Here is a 27,589-nt window from a genome sequence, read left to right on the forward strand (position 1 = left end):
CACACACACACACAAATCAGCAAGACCTCTAGTTATCAATAACCTCTGTCAATTACCCCCCCTCCAGACATTCCATCCGCTACATTAAAACACAGACGCTTGTTATTTTTTTTTTTTAAATTGACTATTAGTCTAATAATAAGTTGTTTTCTTTAACTTGATTCCCTGACGTGTAAAGGAATTCTCATCGTTTAACTGTGCCTTTAAACAGGACGATGGAAGAGAAGGGGGGGGGGGGGGGAGGTCAGCTCTAGTTGATTCACGTTTTAGTGAAACAACCTCGAGATTACTGTATTAATTACATTATAATACCAGAACATGTTAATCAAAAGATACCCATATCCAAAAGTCGAACCCTAACTCCTAACCGCATGACGCTGACCCCAAAAAATTGAATCCAGTTAAACCAAACAGTCAATTCAGTAAAACCCTTATATTCTCTCAAGAGATTTTATAGACTTCGTTCTCCACAACGAGACGTCCAGGGCTTTGCTTAAATGGACAGAGAATGTTGAGATACCGGATGAATCTTTTTTTTCTACACTCAACTACAACCCACAGTTAGCCATCAAAGGAGCGTACAGAGGTAGGTGTGTGTGTGTGTGAGGGTGTGTGTATGTGTGTGAGGGTGTTTGTGTGTGGGTGTGTATGTGTGTGTATGTGTGAGGGTGTGTGTATGTGAGGGTGTGTGTGTGAGAGGGTGTGTATGTGTGTGTATGTGTGAGGGTGTGTGTATGTGTGAGGGTGTATGTGTGTGAGAGGGTGTGTATGTGTGTGTATGTGTGAGGGTGTGTGTATGTGAGGGTGTGTGTGTGAGAGGGTGTGTATGTGTGTGTATGTGTGAGGGTGTGTGTATGTGAGGGTGTGTGTGTGAGAGGGTGTGTATGTGTGTGTATGTGTGAGGGTGTGTGTATGTGTGAGGGTGTATGTGTGTGAGGGTGTGTGTATGCGTGGGTGTGTGTGCGTGTGTGTGTGGGTGGGTGCGTGTGTGTTTATGTGTGTGTAAGCCTGACAAGGGGGGGGGGGGTGTGAAACCCTAACTATCTAAATTTACCCTAATGTCTAATAACTACCGGGCGTCAGTGCAACCGTGGCTAAACCCACGGCGGTCAAACTCCTAACCTAAGTCTACAACACCCACAAAATAAAAATATAAGATAACGTATGAGTTGTACTGTAATACAAATACTTAATTTGGCAAAAGAAAAAAAAAGGAAAGTACCATGAAGCAGAGGCGTAGCGACCCTTCCCAGCGCCCCCCCCCCCCCCACCATATATTTTTTTTACATATATAATGCAAAACTGCAGCTAAAATGGGCTTATAATTTTTTTTTCAACCCATTTTGGCCCCCCCTATGTTCGGCGCCCGGGACATATGTACCCCCTTCGCTACGCCTCTGCCATGAAGGTCCATGGAACAGGTGAAGTAGAGTTCACCTGTTTCAATTACCTCTGCGTATAAAGGGATAGTGCTTTCCCAAAAAGTTGGGATCCGATAAGAACTGGGTGGATCCCAGGATCCAAACTCAGGATTTCTGGATTAGCAGTCTTACTCTCTAGCATACCATCCCCATAACAAGTCCACCAAACGAGTACTCATGAGTTGTACTGTAATGATTATAGTAAACTGTTGAACACTTTATTACAGTGTTCAAAATTGCAGCCCTATTATAAGATCCATCATCAGGTCTGCCTCTTGTACTGACAGCTGGTTGCTGGGTAACAGTTGCTGTCAGTGGCGTAGGCAAGGGGGGTTAGGGGGGGGGGTCATAACCCCCCCCCATAGACCCCTCGGTATATATATATATATGTATATATGTATATATATATATATATATATATATATATATATATATATATATATACATATATATATATATATATATATATATATATATATATATATATATATATATATATATATATATATATATATATATATAAAGTATGAGGGGGGTGCAAATCGAAAGTTTTAGGGGGGTGCAAATCGAAACTTTGTCCCCTGGTAAAAAATTGGACCCCCCCCCCTTGAGACGATCCTGGCTACGCCACTGGTTGCTGTCTTGTTTTTAAGAATTTAAGAATAGACGTTACTTTGAAATTCTTCTTCTTGTGTCATAGTTGGGAAGTCCCAATACCGTGAATACGCCACTCGGTCTTATATAGCCATCTTGACCGGAAGTACAAAGTTCACAAACAAATTCTCACACAAAAATAAAATTAATAATCTCTCCACCCACCAGAGGCGTCGCGAGGCGGGGTCGGGGTGCGTAGCGCACCGGGTGACACCATTTGGTGGTGGGGGGGGGGGGTAACGAAGAAAAAATAATTGCATAATATATATAAGAAAAATATACTACAAAATTATAAACCACGCCCTACCCCCTAGCTATTATAGATTATACTGTGTGTTCCCACGTTATTCGGGGAGCGGCGATAATTGTGCTATATAGATTAGTCGATTGTAGGGAAAAAAAAGGCACTGGAAAAAAAGTCACAGAAAAAAAAGTCACAGGAAAAAAGTCACAGGAAAAAAAGTCACAGGAAAAAAAAGTCACAAATAAGTATTTGTATAGAATTTAATACTTTTATGTATTAAATATTAAGAAAGTACAAATCAATTTCCGATTCGAATGTAATGTAAAGATTTTAGATTTATTTTCGTATGTTGTATAGGTTTGTATGACACACGTAAAAATATTTAGTATAAAGCATGTAGGTTTTAATTCCGCTATACTTAAAATATTTAATAGAATGTTCCAACCCTTTCGGATTTTCGTCGGGTTTTTTAAAATACTAAATTTAAATTAGCGTGAAATGGCGTAGAGGCGTAGTTAATGTGACTTGCTGTCCTCAACTCATAGCAACAATAGTTCAACCACCTTTCGTGCCCACATTTGTCATGCTCATTACATAACAAAGCATGTGACTTTTTTTTCTGTGACTTTTTTGCCTAGCAAAAACTGTGGCTTTTTTCTGTGTTTTTATTTCCTGTGACTTTTTTTTTTCGTTCACCGCCATCCCTACGGTAAAAAGGCACAGGAAAAAAAAAACACAGAAAAAAAGTCACAGTGGAAAAATGTTATCGGAAATAAAGTCACATAAATTAAGTTACAGAAAAAAAGTCACAAAAATAATTTCAGAAATATTTTTATTTATTTGTTGAAAATTGTAAAATTTTGTATGTTTATTGTTGTGGGTTGTATTTTTTGAAAGCATAAATTATCTATAGACGTTAAAAGTATTATGGTTTATAACAATTGTAAGTAAAAATACTCTAAGATAATTTACACAACAATCTCATCTTTTGTTACGCATTTAGTTAATTACGCGGTAGGAAAATTAATTATGAAAGAAATGTAGGCACATCATTGTGTTTTGCATATGTTTTGCCGCAGGCTATTCTCTGGTCGGCTTCTCCTCAGTCGGCCTTGTCCGAACATATTGTGTGTTGTTAACATTTTGTGTCAATGACAGCCTTTGAACCTTGTCGGCTTTCTGTTTTGATCATATGCTTTGTTATGTAATGAACGTGATAAATGTGGGCAGTAAAGGTGGTTGAACTAAACATAACTATTGTTGCGATGAATTGAGGGCAGCAAGTCCGAGGACGTTGGAAAATTCTATTAAATGCTATTAATATTATGTTTAACATAAAATATTAATAGCATTTTTTCCTGTGTTTTTTTTCCTGTGACTTTTTTCCTATAACCCTCTAGAGGGGGGGGGGGAAGGTTTAATCGCTATTATCAAAAAATACCTAATAATTACTAACTTTCATTATCTTTTATAAACTATAGACAGGATAATAAACAAAGGAGTAGCGATCTATTTCGGCGCCCAGGACGAACTATCAATTTTGCACCCCCACCCCTAAATTAGGCCTATAGTGGCCTATATTTAATCGCGTTGATGAAAATGCACCCCCACCTCCCTAATTTGGAAATGTCGGGGCGTTTTTTACCAGTCACTTCTTTTTATTTTGGTTTCACATTATTGATTTAGAAAACGATTAAATAAGTTCTTAATTTAAATTTCGAACATTTTAAACGGTTATCTAATTTTAATGCTGATTTAATGATCGCTCAAGCGCATGACGGGGCGTTCCAAAACAAATGCACTTGTATCCTGGTCAGATCATAGTAGAAACCAGAAAATTATTATATTTTAAATAATGTACATTAAATTCACTCTGTCATTCTAAGCATTAAATATACATTCTTTTATCATTTTAACACATGTAAAATCAAGCGCATAATGAAAAATAACAGAAAAGGACATTAAATCCTTAATTTGAATACAATTTACCTGATAACTACATGTGGTAGGCCTAGCTTTTTATAATGAAAATAGTTTTTAAGAAATAAATCTTAAAGAAAATGAGTAGACATACATGCTAATTTAAACTGCAAATAATGGCTTTACTGTAGGTAATTGATTTTTATTTGAACTGATTGCTTGACTATATGACAGTTGACCTGATACCTTTGTTGCTGATATACTTTGTGATCTTTTAATTTCCTTTAGCGGTTCGTTATGTTTTCTGAACTAGTGTTATCTTGAAGAATATCATTTATTGTTTCGTCGACTGCCTCCAAATTTTCTTGATTCCCATCTTTTTGAGACCCTGTTACTATGGAATTTCTGATCGCTATTGTCTCCATGGCTTCGGCCTCTACGGTGGTTTCTGTTACGCTTTCGTTAACTTGCTGTGATGCTGCAGTAGTATGATGTGCTTCAGTTTGGCCATCTACTCCAAAGGTATCTTCTACCTCTCTATGCCTTGCTTCTCTAAGCATTTCATTTTGTCTTTCTCCGTCAACATCATAACTGTCGAAATGCTTTAAGAAATTTCTATTGTTACTTAGATGCTCCCTAACTTCTTCTTTATCATTTGCATCCCAAGGCTCAATTGCCCTGTACTGTCTGTCTACTAGCTGGACGTCAAATGCTCACACATTTTAGGCAGGTGTCTGTGTTGCAGTGGCAACATTGCACCCTCCTCCCATTGAGGATTATAAGGACTCTGCTCTCCTTGTTGGCCTCATTTGTAAGTATAATATAGTGTGGGACACTCTCCACATCTTCTTTCTCCAGAGAGATGGTGAATTGGACCACATTTGATTGGTCTATTCTCTTAAATGTTGGTGTTGAGTCCTGACTGCTTATAGATTTCTGAATCGCCATTATATCATCGTCGCTTGTCTTGGAAGGGAGCCATTTCAGCATGCCCCTTTGCCCAGATTTATCGGCGTGGGTTATTGATATTCTCTGCACTCTGTATCTGGATGTTACCCCAGGTGGCAAATCTCTGTGAAATTCTTTTAGGTGCATTTTCTCATATAGTTCCTTTGATCTAATGGTGACATACCATTTACGCAGTGTCCCATAGTTATACAGACCTTCAAATTCAGCTGGTGATAGGCTACATAACATACATAGCTCTCTTTTTAGTTCGTCAGCTGTGAGGGTAGCTAAAGAAAAACCCTCTTCTATGAAAATCTCTAGAGTTTTTGGTGTATGTCCTGCCATGCCAAACTTAGGCAGGAATAGCCGTTTGATGTATTTTTCCGACATTGTTGTGCGTGAGGCCCAACCGGGGCCAGGCAACACACACAAGAAATAAAAAAGAAAAAAAGTACTTACAATGTATAAGTATAAAATGTGAAGAAAAAAAATAACACACACACAAGGTTCCAAATGGAAATACACACGAGTTTAAATAAGTAGAGATGAAATTAATCCATAGTCACTGATAAATGTACTCATTAGAATTCTATGATTTTAGTTCCAAAACTTTTTTTTTTTTTTTTCTGGTTTCTAAGCTTTATAAAAAACAATTTGACATAATGGCATTTTATTTAGTCAAGCGAACTAGAGTAGGGGAAATAATCACTCTCTTAATATAGACATGGATTGGTCTACATAATTATTTAATTGTAAATTTCAAATTCAAACAGATCAATAACTATAGTGCTTAAATGTAAACAGTAATGCCAATTTTAGAGAAGATTTTTTTTTTTTTTTTTTTTTTTTTGTTAGATCTATTTTTTTTTTTTTTTTTTTTTTTTTTTTTTTTTAAATATCTTTATTTTCAAATAGAAATCATTACATCAATATATACAAATGTGTGTGTGCTTGATATAGTGTGTATTTAACATAGTTCAAACATTAATAAAAATTGTCAATACATGAACAAAATGGTGAACATTATTTAAAAAAAAGGATCAACAATTCAAATGAAGATAACCAGAATTAAAGAAATACAAACATGGTTTTTTTTTTTTTTTACCATAATAGTCTTAAGTGTTTTTACAGTTTTGTTGAGAATTTTTTGCAATATAAACAGCGTGAGGAATTAATAGAAAATATTAACAAGTTCCAAATTTTTTTTTTTTTTTTTTTTTTTTTTTTTTTTTTTTTTTTTTTTTTTTTTTTTTTTTTTTTTCAAGATATTCAGTGTTTAATTACATCAAACAAATATATCAGAGTACAACAATATCACTAATAAACAACATTTTAATATGTAAATCAGAATTTGTAAATGATGAACTTATTTTAGGAGTCTAAGTAAATGAAAAGAAATGCAAGATACTAACTTTCTAAAACTTGTACACATGGTGATGAAGGGGAAAAGTTATTTAGGTAATTAATTTTGCTTGGCTTTGCTAAAGGCAATCAGGAATAAATAAAAACAGTGTCTGGAAGCTCAATACATTCATATCTGAACAGTCTATGTGTGGTTTATGACTAGGATGATGTTTTAGTGGAGAAAACTTACAAGAGTTGAAATATGGATGGGTGAAACAGTGATGAATTAAAAAAGACAATACCAAAAACAACAGCAATTACAAATTTGCAAAAGATATGTAGCGTAAAATGAGACCAAATTATGTCCAATTAGAATTTTAAAAGCTTCTATTAGGAGACTAACCTATACACAATCAAATGGTAAATATTTGATGCGAAAATAAAACATTTATGTAGTTCAATGGTAAGGGATAACAAGTTCCAAAACACGTGCAATTTTGGTTTTTAATAGGGCTTGTAATTCTCGTTTACTCATATGTCATCAAGATTGACTAGAAGTATGTTATAATAAAACTAACGTGTTTAGACTTTCAAACAAAATCTATAGTTAAGTAGTTAATAAGTAAAATATATTGTTTTGACACGGGTACATAGCTAATATAAACGATTTATTATAATTATTACGTAATGAAATTTAAAGCGTTTTATTGTGTTTTTTAAGCATGTCTAAGTTACACTGTTTCATTTAGCTATTCTTGTGGAAGTTATTTCCCTTGAATTAAATTTTGGTATTTGGGTTGCCGAATGGGAGATAAATCGTTGCTTAACTTTATATTCGTTTCAAATTCCTGCGCCTTAGGTTGAACTCTTACATATAAATACAACTTAAAGTTATCATTTGCTTTTGTTAAAATTATATAGAGCAGAAGTTTCAAACAAAAAAGTTTTGTATTTTATTTAGCACTAGCGTACCCGTCCCCCGCGCGTTGCCGCGGGGATAGAATAAAGTCTGACGAAATATATTAGAAGGATATCACCAATGCATTACCAATCATATGTTCTTAGACGCATCACCTTGTTTTCTAAAACTGTGTTATTTAAATGTCAACATTGCCTGCGCTTGGATAATAATTATCGGGACACGGGTTTTTCTACACTACCGCATGAAAATCTTGAGTGTATATTAATCACTCACCGTAATAATTAGGTAGAACACACTTCAGTGACCACCCATATGTCAGGAACGTAGAGGGGCGCTCTCAGGAGCCCCCACCTCTATACCCCCCGATTACACTACCGCAGAGGCGCAGCGTAAGGCCCCTGGCTCCTTAAAACTAACAGGCGCCATCGTGCTCATAGGATAACCCAGCGTGCCAAATAGCATCCTGTAAACAATGATGCAGATTTCGTCATTCGCTAAAGTGACACAAATGAACAGGATTTTTTTCTTTAACACATACAAAAATTATTTGACGTGTTTTAAACATCAGTTCGACTGATGCAATATGCTAGCGTTACTAATGGTCTATTATTAGATGCTCGGTCTCAATTTCGGCCTGGATCGTCTAATAATAGATGCTTATTGCATCATTCGCAAAGTGACGAAACTCTACAGTAGGTTCCTCATATTCAAACATTTATTTTTTCATCTTTCGCAAGGTGACGAAACTGTACAGGATTTCCTCGCGTTACAAAGTTATTTTTAGAAGCCTGTTGTAGTTTTACCGCTGAATATAGTAGTACCCCTTACTCGCTATACAGGACGCTCGATTAACGGATGTCAAGTGCCAACTTAGTCGCTCTAAAACTCTGGGCGCCAAACCGTGTATTGACGAAAGTTGTACCCTATATGGCGCCGCCCGTAAGAAACTTTAGTTTTCTTTTTCGCAGAAATATTCTCGGGAGTATTCTCATCTACTTCCTAAAGTTTCATGGTACTCGGATGAACCGCATCCGAGTTTTATTTTTTTTTTTTTATAAACCGTATATAGAGAAAAAAAATCGCTCCCCCCCCCCCGGCGGTGCGCCGCCCTTGCAATATTAAACAATATTTTTTACAGAACCCTACCATTGAGTGATCTAATCATCTCCCCAAAGTTTCATGGTAGGCTACACGGATGAACGATGTGAAACCGAAATAGACTTTTATTTTTATAAACCGTATATAGAGAAAAATTGCAGCCTCCCGTGGCGCCGCCCTTGCGAAATTAAAAAAGGATTTTTTTTTTACAGAACCCTTCCCTGAATTGTTCTAATCAACTCCCCCAAAGTCTCATGGCTTTCGGATAACGGTGTCACACCAAAATCGACTATTTTTTAAAATATACCGTATATAGAGAAAAATCGCACCCTCCAGTGGCGCCGCACTTGCGAAATTAAAAATTATTTTTTTTACAGAACCTTTCCCTAGAGTGGTATAATGAACTCCCCAAAGTTTCATGCCTATCGGATGAACGGTGTCACTCCAATTCACTTTTATTATTTTTATATACCGTATATTGAGAAAAATCGGACCCTCCCGTGGCGCCGCCCTTGCGAAATTAAAAATTATGTTTTTTACAGAACCCTTCCCTAGAGTGGTATAATGAACTCTCCAAAGTTTCATGCCTATCGGATGAACGGTGTCACTGCAATTCACTTTTATTATTTTTATATACCGTATATAGAGAAAAATCGGACCCTCCCGTGGCGCCGCCTTTGCGAAATTAAAAATGATTTTTTTACAGAACCCTTCCCTAGAGTGGTATAATGAACTCCCCAAAGTCTCGTGGCTATCGGATGAACGACGCCAAACCAAAATCGACTTTTATTTTTATATACGGTATATAGAGAAAAACAAATCGCGCCCTGCCGGGGCGCCACCCCTGCGAATTTGAAATTGTTTTTTTCGCAGAAACCTCCCCAGGAATATTCTCAACAACTTCCCAAAGTTTCACGGCGATGTGATGAGAGGTGTAGTAATGCATAAAGGACAGACAAACAAACAAACACACACACATACATTGCTTTTTATATATATAGATTATCCAATTGAAAAACAAATACACCAGTAGCCGTTGTATATTGTAATAATTAGTGCTAGTATGAGATAATTCAACAAATGCGCCTAAAATCGTCTAAGTTGCAAATTAATCATCTAAATAATCAAGTGTCTTTTTCATATTTTCCATCCACTCCTAAAGGATTCATATATAACAATTGTAGGCTGGAATCTATAACATTTATAACCTTTAATTTTTTAAAAGCAAAAAAAAATCGTTACGTAATCATACAAAATAGACATACATTTTACAATTATTATAACTAAAAACAGGCAAGCTTAAAACAGGTAAGTTCCGTCGGAACTCACCTTTGGAAGGTCTGAGGAAGAGACAGAGGCGTAGCGACCCTTCCCTTCCCGGCGCACGGGGACAAACTTTCGATTTGCACCCCCCCCCCTCGAACTTTTCATTTGCACACCCCCCCTCAAACTTTCGATTTGCACCCCCCCCTCGAACTTTTCATTTGCACCCCCTCAAACTTTCAATTTGGGCCCCCCCCCCCCTAAGGTCGGCGCCCGGGGACATATGCCCCCGCCCCTCCCCCCCTCGCTACGCCTTTTGGAAGAGACAAACACTATATGAACTGTGTTTTCGTCAGTGTTTTTATCCATACTTTTTTTCCCGGGAGGGAGGGGGGAAGCACTTGGAAATTTTATAAGGGGGGGGGGGGCTATGTCGTAAAGTACAAAAAAGACTCGTCACAATTTCAATAGAATGTGATTACGCTTGCAAACTTGAATTGAAGGAATTAGTACAAACTTTTGCGACGAAAAAGGCAAGTAAAGTTCGATTTTTGATGTCTACTTATGACGAGTCCAGAGGCGTGGCTAGTGGAGGGCGGGTGGGGCGGCCGCTCAGAGCGCCGACCTTACGGGGGCGCCAAACTAGGAAGAAAATACAATAACAAGCTTATTCTAAGCTGCATTACAGTCGTATTTAAGAAAATAGAAAGCCATTTGGTTCTATGGACGGCTATCTACGATGCTTGTGTGATACGGGAAAAACTATTAAAGGTGAATGATGTGTGTGTTTGTGTGTGTAGTGGTGGGGGGGGTCCTTTTTCGCGAACGTGAATAAATATATAAATATGTGGGAGGGGGGGGGGGCGCAAAATCGATAGTTTGCTCAGGGAGCAGAAATGGGTTGCTACGCCTCTGGACGAGTATGCCATTGATAATAAATTAATATGTCACTTTTAATTAATTGTTTTCTTATATATAGTAAGTAATTTAAGAGATTGGGGCGTTTTAATAAGTTGTGGCTAGGGCGCTAAATAACCTGGCGCCGGCTCTGACAGTAAACGGTCTATTTCAGGAGAGCCGGATGGTGCAAGACAGTTCATCGCTCGCTACAAAGTTTGGCTAGGCGGCGAGTGTGGCGGCCGGTTTGTGAGGGAAATTTGCATTCTGACAACAAGTGAGTCGGTGGCTTATTTAGTATCGAAGCACATCACCCCCACCCCCCACCCCCATCCACCAGGAATGAACTAGAATGTAGGCTTATATAGAAAATAAATAATTTTAACACTGTTCACTCCCTTCGAACAAAATAGAAAACAAATTGAAATTTTAAAATATATACTTTAACCAGTGTCCGCACCCCCCCCCCCCAACCCATCTTAACGTTAAGTGCAATCCCCCCTAATTTAAAATTAGGATCATGATCAAAGCCCAAACCAAGTATGGCGTGAGATGACGGTTAGGGTTAGGGACAAGCATAGCTTAGTTACATAAGATATGACGGAGTTCAGCCAAAGTTTACAGCATGCCATGAATGGAGCCTTGTTGACTAAGGAGTCCTAAAGCAAGACATTAGGGGACTCGAGTCTCGCATTAGAATCTAGGTCCGGACTCGAGACTGCAGGACCTCCCTGAGTCCACCCAGCTCTATTAAGTACCTTACTCGTGTTAGGGAAAGTAAGGCTGCTTAGCATAATGCTTTCTATGGGTGGCTGACAGTGTTTCTTTCAGGCATCTCTTCAATGGGGGGGGGGGGGGACAACCCCCCTCTCCAACCCTCTATAATTCATAAAGAAAATATATATATATTTATATCAATGTTCGCCCCCCCCCAAAGTTTTAAGTGCACCCCCCCACCCGATAAAAGGGCTAAAAGAAACACTGGTTCTGAAGGGGGAACTTATATTTTTAAAGTATGACATTAAAAAAAATAATGTTAAGTACACAAATAACTACATTAAACTTATTAACTACAGAAATTTTATTTCAGGTGACTTGCCTCGACTAGCCCAAGCCAAAGAGCTATTCGCCAACAAATTTTTCCTGAATGAGGACAGGCTGGTGATTGGCTGTCTGGAGGAGAAAATCTTTAACGACACACGGGATGAGTACCTGGGGGTCAAAGGTCTCAACACCAGCTTCTACAGCTCGCTGGATTACGTCACGAATCAAATCACGTGAAGCATGCGAGTGGGGGGGGGGGGGTACACACGTTACTGTAAAGATGCAGATAATAGCTGTATCCAAAAACCAAAACATAGTCTTAGGCTCCAGAAAATGATGTTTTATAACAATGCTTTATAAAATGGCTAAAATCATGAGAAGCACTTAGATGGATCACTACAGACCCGCTGTGTATCTTAACACAGCAATAAGGCCTCATTCTGCTTCTGTATCAAAAAACTAAATCATAGTCTGAGTTTACATAAGCTCCAGAAGAGAATTCTTAATAACAATGCTGTATAAAAATTCTAAAATTATGGAAAGCTCTCGGATTGATCTTTAGAGAACAGCCATTTATCTTTACACATCAATGGCAATAACGCCGCATTCTGTTTCTGAAAGATAAATTTGGCTAATCTTCAGTCTGAGATTTTTCGAGATTTATATAGAGACTGATCGGGACGTGTGTTTTCTTACACACCATCATATTCGACAGCTTAAGCGTTTATTTTTAATGATTCTGCTATTTTGGATAAGTGATAGATTTGAGAAACTATAAGCACTAAAAATTATTTTTTTTTAATTACAGATATAAATACTTATTATTTTTAATATATTGATCTTATCCTCTGTTGCCTTAACTATAGGAACCTTCCATGAAGTGCCTTTCGCATCTGATTTGAATGTTTTCAGAAAAAAAAAATACGACTAATCGCTTGAATCTTATATCAGCCTCAGACAATGAAAATAAAAGTATGACAAGAAAACAGGAAAACAAAACGCACAAGACAATTGACAAATTTAATACCATTGTTCAAATTATTACGCTGATGAAGAAGACGATGCTGAATATAGCCCGACCTAATTGGAAATCCTTCGATTATCACCAGGGAGGTATTAAAAAGTTAAAGTTAAATAACTTTCTTGACTTGGTCCTGCTTGCTCCCTGTGGAGCTTGGGGCGTCAACCACAATATTTCACTTTGCCCGGTCCCCGGCTGTGTATTTTGCAGCACCCCAAGACACCCCTGCGGCCTTTAGTTCTTTTCGTGAAGACACCGCCTCCTGTTCCGTCTTGGGCGCCCTCTCTTCCACCTCCAGCCAAGCACCTGGCGTTCAGTGATTCTTCCAGACTTTTTTCTCGGGGGGGGGGGGGGGGCGTACACTGTCAGAAGTATATATTTTCTGTATAAGTTTCATTTCGTTCGGGGGGGGGGGGTAGACTTTCTTCGTTCCCTCCAACCCCCGAAGAGATGCCTGGAAGAAAAGCTGCTGGTGTATCACATATTATGGTTGCACATTTCGGAATCTGTGTTCCACCCAGCACCTATTCCTCCAACTTATCTGTAATGTCACGGGTTCCTGTCTCACCAATTCTATGTTCGGCACTTTAAAGAAAGTTAAATAAGGTAGGCAAAAAGTAATGCAAGAAACTTCCAAGGTGGGTCGCACACGAAGCCAGCTCAAGAGAATTGAAAAGGGGAGATAACTAGATATTTAGTCCATTTCCCACCAGGGATGATTGTATAAAAATTTTAAGAATTGCACCAAACGATATAATGCAATCTTCACTGGATCTTAAGGGAAATCGTCATACAAGACGTCACACTCCTAAAGGGATAAGACGTCACACTCATAGAGAGATAAGACGTCACACTACATAAGGGTTAAGACGTCACACTACTAAATGGATAAGATGTCACGCTCTTTAAGGGATAAGACGTCACACTACTAAAGGTATAAGGCGTCACACGTCACACTCCTAAATGGCAAGGGGGGGGGCTACGACTTTTGTGACGATGTTTCGAGGCGAGGGGGGGGGGGGGGGATTTTAAAAAATGAAACCAGACGACAGCCTTTAACATTTTAAAAAGTAATGATTAAAAGCAAATTTCATTTCGCGTTTTATGAATATTTTATGTGTTAACTGTATTATAATTTTTTGATACATTTATTCAATGTTGACTGCTTAAAATATATTTTTTTAAAATTCGCTGTTTATTAAACAAACAAAAAATTACCATTTTGATGTCGGATGTTGTTGTGGGGGGGGGGGGGGAGAGAGAAAGAGTGTGGCATTTTGTAACGCTGTGAGTCGGTAGGGCAGTGTTGAGTTGAGAATCGTTGAAAAAAAAACGTGAATGCGCATATGAAACTGATGGGGTTCGGTACCTCTAAAAAGGTTTAGAACCACTGCTGTAATGGCAGTGTGCCTTTTAGAACTGTCGAGCTTTTGCGTTTTTCGATTAGCCTATTAATTGTTCATTTGTCATATCTTTGTTGACCGTAGAAACATTGCCATGTGTTGGTTAAAGACGGTCAATGGGGCAGGTGAAGTTTACTTGAGTTCACCTGTTTTAGGGACATAGACACGTGAAAGGATAATGTTAAACTACAGTGTTCATGTTTAAATGTAAAAGTTAAAGTAAAAAAGTAAAGTTCCCCTTCCAAACCAGTGGGGCAAGTGAAGTAGAGTTCACCTGTTTCCGTGACCTCGGCATATAAAGAGATAATGTGGTCAGCACTATGCCCAGCCGCCTTTACTTTTCTTTAACATGAGTTAGGTGCCAATCAGAGCTGTGCGGACTCAGGGATGATCTACTGGCTTGAACCTGGATTCTCCACCGCTAGGCTACTCCGTCCCAAAGATTGTTACTTGAAATAAACATTATTTGGTGAAACCTTTTTTTTAAAGTATAAAATAGTTAGGATAGATGTTAAATCTTAAATCACAATTTTAAATGTTTAATTAGTTAGGTAAAATAAACGAATGATAATTTATGTGAGAACTTGTGCATGTATTCTTTGAAAAATAACTATTTTATTTATATTGTGTAAATAAAGATAAATTGGCAATGTCGGTGTAGTGTCAAGTTTATGTAACGATGCGTTACTATCACATAGCTTATATCACCTTATAGTTTCATTAATCAACCAGTGTCGAAGCTACCGTAAAGCTAGCGCAACCAAGGCATAGGAGTACAATGGATATAGGGGCCCTTTTCCCTCTTAAAAAAAAATTTAAAACGTTTTCATTGGAATTTTAATATTTTTTTAATGTAAATAATTTTTAAAAGAAAAAGGTTAAAAGTTCCAAAAAAGACGCCAGTTCTTTCTAACTGTACAGGCAGTGGGATTCAGGAGGGGGGGGGGAGGTCGAATAGGGCCCAGACGTAATGATAACACAACAGGCTTTGTCGTGCAAGCAGAGCCGGCGTTAGGAATACGCGGGGCCTAGGGCCAACCATCCGCGCGGGGCCTTTCCATTATATATATATATATTATATATATATATATATATATATATATATATATATATATATATATATATATATATATATATATATATATGTATATATATATATGTATAAAGGCCTATATAATGTGATGTACACATAATAACACAAATGTTTTGGAGTTTATAAGCTAATGTCAAACTTTCCACTATAATAACCGATGTTTATCTCTCCCATGTATTAACCCAATGTTCGTAGTTTTTTTTTCCTTTGCTTAGATATTAAATCACTTTTGACAGTTATGTAATTCATACCAAATCACTTAAGAAAATTTAATCACGTGCCGAATAATTAGGAAAATAAAGTTTACAATACAGCGAACTCGGCCTGATGTATCAAAACAGTATAGACTTCAAAATTTGTTTAGAATTCATACAATATTTTAAAACCAAAAACATTATTGTCTTAATTATTGAACGGGTGAATCCTTAAGGTGACACAACATAACAACAGTTTTAACTTTCTTCCAAAAAATAATAATAATTCACTCTGTTTAATGCCGCCTGATATAGATCCTAAGCCCCCCCCCCCCTCGCAGAGGCGTAGCGACCCTTCCCGGCGCCCGGGGACATACTTTCAATTTGGCGCCCCCCTCGGGAGCAAATTTTCGATTTGCACACCCCCCCTCGAACTTTTCATTTGCACCCCCCCCCTCGAACTTTTCATTTGCACCCCCCCCCCCTCGAACTTTTCATTTGCACCCCCCCCCTCAAATTTTCGATTTGCACCCCCCCCTCGAACTTTCGATTTGCACCCCCCCTCGAACTTTTCATTTGCACCCCCCCCCTCAAATTTTCAATTTGGCGCCCCCCCTAAGGTCGGCGCCCGGGGACATATGTCCCCCCCCCCCCGCCCCCCCCCTCGCTACGCCTCTGCCCCCTTGTCGCCCTCCTCCCACCCTCTGCACGCAACTGAATGTTAACTTTGTTATACCAAGACAAGTATGCCTACATATAGTCTCTTCCAGACATCTCTTCGGGAAAAATCTACCGCCCCCCCCCCCCCCCGAAAATATCAAGTGCCCCTCCCCCCCTGGAGAAAAAAGTCTGGAAGAAACACTTTACATATACGACATTATACGACATCTACAACAAGAAAGTCAGGACTAGAGTTCATCAGGTCACTAACTGTCTACTACAGACATCCCGTCTGCTCACTAAAAGGACGTCTTCATGGGTCCGCATACAATAGGGTATCTCTTTACGTCGTGGGCTAATTCTCGACCGCCATCTCCAGTCAGCTCAGGTCAAATGCCAGGCGACCGTACCCTACACAAAGGGAAGGCGTGACACTAATTTTGTATCGAATTACGGCCTGTCCCAGTTCAGGTGGGACTCACCAACATCAACCGTGGCCTCAGTTATAACAATCAACAACGTCGGCATTCGACCATTTAGTTTTTCCCAATTGAATTCAGCAACAATTTTTTTAAGTTTACAAACTTATTCAGATAACAATGACATTGCTGAAGCGCGGGGCCCCTTCAAGCGCGGGGCCTATGGCGACCGCCCCGTTCGCCACCCCCTAACGCCGGCTCTGCGTGCAAGACATTGAGATAATTAGCCTCGAAATAATCTTGAACTTTGACTTGCAAGTTTTAAAACAACGCTAAAAACCTCAACCGACTGGGAACCCCCCCCCCCCCCACACACACACACACGCACGCACGCAGACCTGGACCTTCGTCCCAACTGTCTGCCCTCCCCGAAATTCCATCCTACTAAACACCATTGATAACAACAGAACCATTTTTTTAAAAAAAAAAAACATTATCAACCGCGGACAGTGTTTTCACAACAATCGAAGTCCAACATTTCAGCAATGTTTTTCTACTAATTATTACCTTAATGACATTTCATTTTTTTTTTAAATCTGATTAATCTTTAATGAATATGGCACTACTAACACCATCATTTTTTGTTTTTTTTTTAATCCAATCTCCAAGAAACTTTGGAAAGTCGTTGATACTACTACAGGCTGTGTTTTTATTCCAGACATTTTTCTGAAAAGGTGCACGCAGAGGCGATCAAGGGGGGGGGGGGGTGGCGAGGGGGGGGTCATATGCCCCCGGGCGCCGACCTTAATGTGCGCCAAAATGGGTTGGAAAAAAATTAAAATATCATTTTAGATGCAGTTTTGCATTATAAATATAAAAAATATATGGGAGGATTGGGAGGAGGTGCAAATTGAAAGTTTGGGGAGGGGGGGGTGCATATTGAAAGTTTGAGGGGATCCAAATTGAAAATTGAAAGGTTGTTCCCGAGGGGGCGCCAAATTGAAAGTTTGTCACCAGGCGCCAGGAATGGTCGCTATAATACGCCTCTGGGTGCACGAGAGAAACCCAGGCATCTCTTCGGGTGGCGGACACAATTTTCTATATAAATTCCATTTCGTTCGGGGGGGGGGGGCTCAGTCCCCTTGATAAGATGTCTAGAAGAAAGTCTGGCATCATTAAGATTTTTGATTAGGGCCTTAACCTTAACCTTAGACATAATCTAACTCTAACACTCCCGAGAATAAGATTTCTACTAATCTTCCACATTCGTCTCCGAATAATGTTTAGTCTGTAGATTTAGATCTAAATCTAGATGTCTATACGAGAAATAAAATCAAGCATGTGCGTGATTTTGTAAATAGCAATAGATCTAGATCTAGATATCTACTAATCGTCACATGAAAGTTTTTCATCGTTGCGAAATATTCATTAAAATTACAAGCCTATGCTTCGATCCAAATTTAGCTCAGCCTTTGAAAACTTTACCTCAGAAGATCGTAGAACAGGAGCAAACAAATGATTCATAATCTGCTGAGGTTTTACTTAGTAATCTGATTGCTGCATAAACTATAAATACGACTATTTTTATAGAATAAAGTTCGAAACCAGCCAGATCTACCTACAAGCACTGTCTTACACATTAACACTAAGATTTGTTTTACCATCTAAATTAGAAAGGTAAGACATTTTAATAAATTTCATTAGAGGGTTAGGCGGTTATACTACCGTCGGTTATACGTTATACTCCATGACTCCATGACCATGATTCAATAGTCCATCGGCCATACGACTCCATAGAATCTAGATCTAGATACTATTATTATATTAGATAGGCATAGGCCTTGCCCTTCTCATCTGGCCTTCTTAGTTTCTAGAATCTAGATCTAGTAGTTAGTAAGTATAGTATAGTTACAGTATAGTAGTTAGTAGTTAGCCTTAGCCCTTTTTTTAGGTTAGGCCTTGGCTTTTCCCCTTTGTTAGTAGATCTAATTAATTAGTAATTACTGTATTACTGTATTAGGCGCCTTGCCTTAGTTACATAGTTAGGGCCTTTAGGCCTTTATTTAGGGCATGTTATTCTTTGTGTTGTTTTATTAGCCATGTAAAGTTTGTTAGCCTGTACAGTGTACTGAGCTGTATTGTATCTTATCTAGATTCCAGAGTGAATATGGAACAGTTAAATGTAGAGATCTAAGTAGTAGTTAATAGTTAATATTATAGTAGAATCGGATGATTTGGTCGATGTCCAAAAATGGGTGTTGTTGTAGGTTTCTAGTGGTGATCTGGAATGAATGGTAATTTCATAAAGTTCTATGGATAGAAATTAGGGTTAGAGGCATATGGTAGGACTAGGGTTGGGGTATTTTGTTAACCAGCAGTAGAGTACTTATTATTTCATTGAAGATCTAAATATTTTTTTTTTGACAGTATCCTGAGGATTTAACCATGTCTCAGCAACCATATCCATCAGCAGGGACATACCCTCCACCAGGAGGCCCACCACCCCCATATTCAGACTCCTCTCAGAATCCCATGCAGCCTGATCCTGCTACACCACAAGCCTCTGCTGCCTCCTCCAACACTCATGTTGTAAGTTTCAACTAAGTATCCTCACTACTTGAACTTTTATAAACATGTTATAGTGGTAGGGTTGCCAGGTGTCCAGTTTTGAACTGGACAGTCCAGTATTTGAGCAGACTGTCCAGGATAAAATAAATATAAATATTGGACAAGTATATGAATAATACTCTGTTATCCCCCTTCTTCTGCTTTGCGGCATACCTGAGAAGGGAAGGATGGAAAGGTGTCCAGTATTTTCGGAAAAGGTATCTGGCAACCCTATATAGTGGTTATAGGCTTGGGCTTATTATTTTTTCCCAGCTTAGCTGTAAAGCTTTTTGGTAATTAAAGTACTAATTTTGTTTTAAGCATGCCAATATATTAGGAAAACTCGCTTAGCTTATAAAAATACTTCAGATCTATGAACTTAAAATACAGGTTTATTTTCTAATTTTTAAAAAAGTATCTATAGGCCTATCTTGGGACTGAGTGGCCTAGTGGTAGAGGGTTAGACTGCTAACCAGAAAGTCTAGAGTTCAAATCCAGGTTCATGTTAGTAGAACGTCTCTGAGTCCACCCAGCTCTGATGGGTACTTTACTCACGTCGGGGAAAGTAAATGCAGCTGGACATAGTGCTGACCACACTATCTCTTCCTATTCCTAGTTCATGGAGACAGGTGAACTCTACTTCACTTGCCCCATAGACCGTCAGGTTTGAAAGGGAACTTAAATTAGGCCTATCTTGACATAGCCTACATGAGAATTAGGTGTGGCTGAAAAGAAATAAAATTTTATCAGAAATTGTAACGCTGTAGTTCTTGCTAGCTAGAAAGTTGTTTTTTTTTATCTATTCTCACTCATTGATTTCCTAACTTCAGTTTACTGATTGATTCTCAAACTTCTTTATCAGATAGACATTTTACGGTTCAGTTTTCTTATAAGTTATGGTTAAACTGCCAACTTGATTTATATTTTTAGGATTGCTCACAAATACTTACCTTGTCAAGTGTTACTGGTTGAAATAGAAACTCTTTAATTATAATTACCTTTCATTTCACTCAGACTCACGACAAAGTAAATACAAAACAAGAACAGCCCAAAGAAAAGGTAAGCAATTACATATGTATTCAAATAGGTTTACCGTCACTGTATTTTTATATCTAATAAATCACAATTGTAGTGACAACATTGTTCAAGCCTGGTAAATATTTGATGTCTTTTTTATTTTTCTTGGGTTAAACAAAATGAATAACTTCATTATTTAATATCATTAGTTTACATTCTATTTTAAATGTATCCAGATTAAAAATGTTTTTGGTGCTATAAAAACTGAGGTTGAAAACTTTACTGTAAGTCTTGTTCTATAGATCTGTCCTGTTGATTGGTTCACTGTATTTTTTTTTTTTTTTTTTATTAGTTGTTTCTTTATTAATATTAATGTTTCAATTTACAGTTCTTTTAGAGTTTTGACTAAGTTTGAGTTCATATGTTTTGTTTTTCTTGTATTGCAATAGATTTTTCTGTGTTAAATTGAGAGGTGAAATTACCTTTTTGTAACTATATGTTTATGTAATTGCTTGTTTCACTAAATTTTTAGTCTATAATACTGCATTGTTTACAGAATTCACATAGAATTAACCCTTTGAGCCCTGGCCTCCCTGACCTAATTTCTCCTATTTCCTGAGCTCCCAGGCCCAAACCGATTTCACTTATCTGCTTCTAACTTTGCCTATAACTTTAGAACCGTTTGAGATAATCAAGCCAAATTTGGTATCCAGACTCAGGATCAAACAACAATGCAGCAAGATTCTAAAACTCCTTATTTTTTTAACAATGTTTGAACAGAACAATGTATATAAAACGAACACATAATTATTGTTTTGATAGAACATAGAAGAAACCAATTTACATTTAGTAATTGTTTTGTTATTATTGATACCTGGCCATACTAGTTCAACACTAGAAGTCCACTTTTGTGTGATAACTTTCAAAACAGTTATCACTGCCGGACCTGATGCAAAGAAAAAATTCGCATTTTTTGCACCATAAACATTTTTTTTTCGTTTCGGCAAGTCTTTGTCCTTGACACCACGTGCATCAGAACGTACTTGAACAGTTTCATTGTCACTGTCAATTTCAATGTCACTGTGTTCAGTCTCAAATTTAACGTCACTATCATCACAATATAGACCAGGAATATTATCTTCTTCATCAGAATCAATAAGTAGTTGTATTGCCTGAGATGCAGTCATTCTACTTCTTTTGTTGATATGTCGGTCTTTTGCTTCATCTTTTGCACCAACTTTATGTGATGAAGCCGACGGCTGTGGCTCAGCTTTTCGTTTCGGCGGCATTGCTACGAAATGTAAACACTTTCACTTTTCCTAAAAATCAATTTTTAAAATCATAATCCCGCACTCAAAAGACATATGCGCAGTTTTAGTCAGTCTTCCGCTAATTATATTTAATTAACGGTATATCGGCCGCTAGGAATATGACGCTAGATCATCGGGCCGGAAAACCGGCTTTTCGGACATATATGCCTAATGTTGAAGCCGGTTTACCGGCCTGGCGGGCTCAAAGGGTTAATTTTATGACTACTTAGATACATAGACTACATAGGAAATAGGTATGGCTAAACCTCCCTCTAACCGTAACATGTGGTATTGCGTTGATAATGTAGGTACAGATACCTGGAGGGAACCTTTTTTTTCTTTAATATGTTTTTATACCCCTTTGTTTAATACCTCACCAGAAAGGCGGCTTTTATACCCCTTTGTTTTATACCTCACCAGAAAGGCGGCTTCTTCTCCAACTTAAAGAAAGAAGCTGAAAAGGTGGGGAAGCAGCTGGGCCATGAGCTGGACAAGGCAGGGAAAACTATCAATGATGCTGTGGACAGGAACTACCAGTCTGCTCTCTTGGTGAGTTGTGGCTTGACTTGTATTTGCTTTAGACAACTTGAACAGTACTTCTATGGTATGTTATGACTTAAGGTCTCTTTGCTTTAGACAACTTGAACAGTACTTCTATGGTATTTTGTGACTTTAGACAACCAACCTATGTGTTGCTTTAGACAACTTAACATGTACTTCAAGGATTGTCTGCAAGATAATTCACTATTACCCCATTGTTTGTTTTTTCTAGTATTGATCCTATAACTTCAATACTGTCATGCAGGCATTATTAGAAGTAACAATTTCACTAAATAAATTAAATCTTAAAAGTAGCTGAATTAGCCAGTTTCACTTCATTAAATCTAAGTCAGTATTTTAGTAAGTCTTATTATGAATTGTCAATGCTATTTTAATGTACTTTTATCACAGTTAATGCTTGGATATAAATGATTCAGAAAGCTTTGAAATATGATATAATTATCTTTGTGTAGAAAGTTATTATTGAAGTAAAATTGTGACTGTATAAAACTGATATCCTACTTTAAAAGTTAAAACTATAAAAAAAAAAATTATATAATATTACATTCTAAAAATTTATTGTTTCTTCTAGGACCTGTTCAAGAATGGCAACGTAGTTCAGCTTGTCTCTAGGGTAACAGGGAGGACTTTACAAATCGTGATAAGTTCTACAGGCCAAATGGTGCTGGATGCTAATGGCCCACTGGATCCTAATGCATTTAACAGTGAGTTTACCACAATATCATCTCCTGCTTTTATCATCATCCAGGGTAACCTTATGTCCACTAAACACAACTATGATACAAAACAATTTATGTAAACTTGTAAAGTAAAAAAAAAAAGTAAAGTTTTCCTTTCAAACCTGATGGTCTATGGGGCAAGTGAAGTAGAGTTCACTTGTTTCTGTGACCTCGGCATAAGAAGAGATAGTGTGGTCAGCACTATGCCCAGCCGCCTTTACTTTCCCTAACGTGAGTTAGGTACCCATCAGGGTTGGGTGGACTCAGGGACGGTCTACTGGCTTGAACCCGGATTCGAACTCAAGATTTACAGGATAGCAGTCCAGCTCTCTACTGCTAGGCCACTCCGTCCCATATTATTTATGTAAACTTGTTGTAGATTTTATGTATTGTTTTTTTTTTTTTTTGCGCATTTGCATTTGCCAAAAAGTTGTCAGTTATTTAGGCTGGGAAGTCAAATGTTTAATGGTTTTTGGCTGCCTTGTTTATCTAATAAATATGTATATGTAATTTTAACAAAAGTATATTAATTTTTTAACAAGATTAGAAATTATGCTGTAGTAAATCTTTTATGCAATCTTAAATTAGTCTTGAAATTATTTTTTAAACGTATATCTTTGTCTTATGTCCTTATTACTTACAAATTGTTAAACTTACTTATAAAGGTATAGGTAGTTGCTTCAGTTTTATTAATTATTTTAATTAATTATTTAAATTGTTTTTACTTTATTCCAGCCCTCTGGACTGTAACAAATGAAGGGAGCAATCAAGTTCGCCTGCACAATTACCAAAATTACATTACAGTTATAGATGGTGAAACTGTAATCAGAACTTATGTAGGTATTTGATTACTTTTTAGGTTTGATTTAAAGTATTAGAGTGTTTTTATCTAGACAGATAATGAATATTCCTTATAATCTTCTTTGGTTTCATTATAATCTTCTTTGGTTTCCTTATAATCTTCTTTGGTTTCCTTATAATCTTCTTTGGTCTGTTTTTCTATACTTAGGCCTAAACTCTCTGATTTTTAAGGTTTTTTTTCTACACGTTAACTAATGACAAACATTGTCATTCTTTAAAAAGATATTTTCTCTTTTTAACGGCAAACATTGTCTTTCTTTAAAAAGATATTTTCTCTTTTTAACGACAAACATTGTCTTTCTTTAAAAAGATATTTTCTCCTTATGTTTTACAGAGGGCTAACCTTTTCAAATGTTTATTTCTATAAAAGTTTAGATGTCCTACTGAAGAAATGTTGATGTCCTGCTCTTTAGTTTTTTTTTCATTTCCTACCTAGCCTAACTTTATTTTCTCCTGTTCATGCCTCACTGTTCACGTCTCACTGTTCATGTCTCACTGTTCATGTCTCACTGTTCATGTCTCACTGTTCATGTCTCACTGTTCATGTCTCACTGTTCATGTCTCACTGTTCATGTCTCACTGTTCACGTCTCACTGTTCACGTCTCACTGTTCACGTCTCACTGTTCACGTCTCACTGTTCATGTCTCACTGTTCACGTCTCACTGTTCACGTCTCACTGTTCACGTCTCACTGTTCATGTCTCACTGTTCATGTCTCACTGTTCACGTCTCACTGTTCACGTCTCACTGTTCACGTCTCACTGTTCACGTCTCACTGTTCACGTCTCACTGTTCACGTCTCACTGTTCATGTCTCACTGTTCATGTCTCACTGTTCATGTCTCACTGTTCACGTCTCACTGTTCACGTCTCACTGTTCACGTCTCACTGTTCACGTCTCACTGTTCACGTCTCACTGTTCACGTCTCACTGTTCACGTCTCACTGTTCACGTCTCACTGTTCACGTCTCACTGTTCACGTCTCACTGTTCACGTCTCACTGTTCACGTCTCACTGTTCACGTCTCACTGTTCACGTCTCACTGTTCACGTCTCACTGTTCACGTCTCACTGTTCACGTCTCACTGTTCACGTCTCACTGTTCACGTCTCACTGTTCACGTCTCACTGTTCACGTCTCACTGTTCATGTCTCACTGTTCATGTCTCACTGCTCATGTCTCACTGCTGTACTCCCTGTTCATGTCTCACTGTTCATGTCTCACTGTTCATGTCTCACTGTTCATGTCTCACTGTTCATGTCTCACTGTTCATGTCTCACTGCTCATGTCTCACTGCTGTACTCCCCAGCCTCCTGGAACAGCTACTGGCCCGGAGACCAAGTTCCAGCTCAGCCAGATCCACCAGCAGTTTGTCATGCTGGAGTCTCTGAAGGAGAAGAACAGACATGTGGGCTTCATGCCTTCAGGGGAGCTAAAGCCTGCGCTGGCTACCATCAAAGAGCCCAGCTCACAGTTGGGAGTCAAGCTTGTGGTGAGTTATCTACCTTTGATTGTCAATCATTACTCTGTCTCATTAGTCTGTTAAAGTCATGACCTGACTCAAAAAGAGGTAAGGGATGGGGGTGTCAGGCTGATATAGATTAATGTTTTACTTTCTTGGAAATTACAAAATTTCTAGTTGTTGAAAATAATTCCTAAAACAACAGAATGGAAAGTAAACTTCATCAATTTATACATGTTTGACTATGCAAGTAAATGACTTATCCGGTTTTTAATGACAGCAAATAATCTTTTTATACAATGTCTCTCAACAGTGTGCTAAGGCAAGGTACTGACTTACCATGCAAATAAGTCTTTGCTAGACAATTTTCATTTTTCATGAAAATATGTTTTCACTCAAATTATTAGTGTGATAAAACAAACATCAATTCATTGCATAATTTTGGACATTACATTAAACTTTTAGTTGTCATATTATACACTTTTTTTTATATTGGTTGAAATTACATGATATCCTTTAGACAACCAATCCAATTTTATATATTATAGCTATATTTTACTGATGAAACCTTTTTTTCCCTTTCAGTCAACTCCCTACCCAGTAATAACACCAGTGGCCACCAGCAAACCAAAGTAATTTGTCAACTAAACCAGAGGAAATTGTGTGGCATGCATTTAGTGAATCTTTAGGTTAATGATCTAAATATAGCCATTTACTACTATTATTTGTTAGTTACAGTAGGTTATTAGGCATCTTACATCAACTCTGAAAGAAAAAATACTTTTATAACATTTTAATAATTTTAAAATTCTTTAAAATTTGATAGTTACAGTATTTTATCAGTTGGCAGCATACCTTAACTCTGCCTCTGAAAACAAAAAATTCTGTCTTTTTATCAACATATAAAAACTTTAAAATTCTAATAGATCTTAATTTTAAAAGTATTCATATATTTTTAAATAACATTTTTTTCAATAAAAAGTTTCAGAGATAACAAAATACAGCTTTTATTACTAAATATTTTATTACACAAAAGGCTTTTGTCTCAACAAAGTTTGCCAACACATCTAAGGCCTTTATAATTTAAAAATGTAAAAGTTGCCCTTAAGCGAGTGAGATAACTATTATTTTAGTTCTTTTTCGATAATTTATCTTCATTCTGTTTCATCAAAGATCAAATTTGAGATTTCAAACTTAAGAAAATAATAATTTTGAAAAGTTGAGCTTAGCAAACTATAATATTAGTTCTTTAGGGTATTTTTTGTTCCAGCAGTGATATCCAGAATCCAATTTCAGGTTTCAAACTTAAGAAAATAATTCACAACTTTTTAATACAGTTTTTGTATTTCCAGTGTGAAGATTTAAGCCCTAGATAGCCTACCAGTTATCATAGTATTAATCATAAAATGTCTTGCCTTTTTGTGTTCCTTGCTGTGTTTTGCAATAAACCAAAGTGGTGCTGAAATAATATATTTATTGATATACTCCTTGATTGTATAGTGAACATTTTCATATATTTGGAGTGAATTTTATATCTTTAATATTTTGAAGAACTTTCTACAATCCTCTAAACTTTCTGGACAGGATAATGAATTTGCAGTCAATAATTCAACTATTTCTCTTTGCATTTAAAATTTATTAAAATCAGGCTTTTATGATCGATACTAATTTTGTATTTATTTACATTTTTTTCCAGCTAAATTTGCATTTTTACTGTATTTTTGTTTTTTAATTTATTCTTATAATTAATCGCGTTAGAATAGACAAATATTCTCCTAGGTAGTTAATATTTAGTGTTTCTAGTCTTTATTTATGAATGGACAGCCAGAGTTATGCCAAATTGTATTGTAATTTGAATTCATACCAAATATAAAAGCAAATTTATGAGGAACAATTCAAGATGTGGCTGTTATGTTATACGATGCCTGAACAAAGTGAAGATTTATTCAAATTGAGTGCCAGCACATATGTTATAGTTTTATCTTTAACAGTTGATTATATTAGTTTTGTTGTCATTTTAAAATATAAAATATGTTTTAAAAACATAGTAAACCTGGAAAGCCAAGCTATTCTGAATGAACTAAGGTGTTACAAAAATACTGTATAAACTTAAAAAAAGTAAATCTGAAACTTTCAGACCTTTGAAAATTAATTAAACAAGTTAATTAATAAGTAATCATTTATTTTAAATTTTATATTATGTTATAGTAATTTTTCCAGTAACTTACTTTTTTCAAAAAGCTACATAATTAATACAGAGGCTTATGATTTATTATTTTATATTGACTCATTTAACCATGCAAATTAAAAACTTTATTTAACCATTTCCATTTTTCATTTCATTGTGCCTTTGTATTATAATTTTTAAAATTCTAGTTCATTTTTAGTTATAATTATAAACCTTCTCAGTTTTCCTTTTCCTGTTAAAATTTCTTCTTGGGCTACTTACCAAGTCTGTATACTGAAGTTAAAAGTATTTAATTACTGTTTTAATTGACTAGTGAAATTG

General features: G+C 36.9%; 1 protein-coding gene and 1 long non-coding RNA gene across 3 annotated transcripts; both read left to right on the forward strand.

Annotated features, from left to right (window-relative positions):
• The first annotated feature begins 454 nt into the window (after positions 1–454).
• On the forward strand, positions 455–11,983 carry LOC131928314 (uncharacterized). Its single transcript, XR_009383762.1, has 3 exons — positions 455–586; positions 10,887–10,988; positions 11,802–11,983. It is a non-coding gene; the product is annotated as an uncharacterized LOC131928314 (long non-coding RNA).
• Positions 11,984–18,034: 6,051 nt separating this feature from the next.
• LOC131929394 (uncharacterized) lies at positions 18,035–25,851 on the forward strand. 2 transcript variants are annotated; one of them, XM_059285599.1, is made up of 9 exons: positions 18,035–18,222; positions 18,973–19,134; positions 20,167–20,211; positions 20,406–20,453; positions 21,900–22,028; positions 22,612–22,744; positions 23,495–23,595; positions 24,928–25,110; positions 25,666–25,851. In XM_059285599.1, the coding sequence occupies exons 2-9, from the start codon at positions 18,991–18,993 to the stop codon at positions 25,714–25,716; spliced, it is 834 nt and encodes a 277-aa protein (XP_059141582.1). In that variant the 5' UTR covers positions 18,035–18,222; positions 18,973–18,990; the 3' UTR covers positions 25,717–25,851. The 2 variants fall into 2 exon arrangements, with proteins under 2 accessions (XP_059141582.1, XP_059141671.1); XM_059285688.1 differs by lacking the exon at positions 20,406–20,453 and having other exon boundaries at positions 25,666–25,850.
• The last annotated feature ends 1,738 nt before the right edge of the window (positions 25,852–27,589 follow it).

The sequence above is a fragment of the Physella acuta genome, unplaced genomic scaffold (genome assembly GCF_028476545.2).
Source record: "Physella acuta isolate Inbredline_101_S28 unplaced genomic scaffold, ASM2847654v3 ptg000009l, whole genome shotgun sequence".
Classification (NCBI taxonomy): Eukaryota; Metazoa; Mollusca; class Gastropoda; family Physidae; genus Physella; species Physella acuta.

Bases quoted from the DNA above. Each gene is read 5' to 3' on its own strand.
- LOC131929394 (XM_059285599.1), top strand. From the start codon at position 18,991: ATGTCTCAGCAACCATATCCATCAGCAGGGACATACCCTCCACCAGGA. The intron at 22,745-23,494 runs GTGAGTTTACCA...ACTTTATTCCAG, and splicing joins GGATCCTAATGCATTTAACA to CCCTCTGGACTGTAACAAAT. The intron at 23,596-24,927 runs GTAGGTATTTGA...TGTACTCCCCAG, and splicing joins AAACTGTAATCAGAACTTAT to CCTCCTGGAACAGCTACTGG.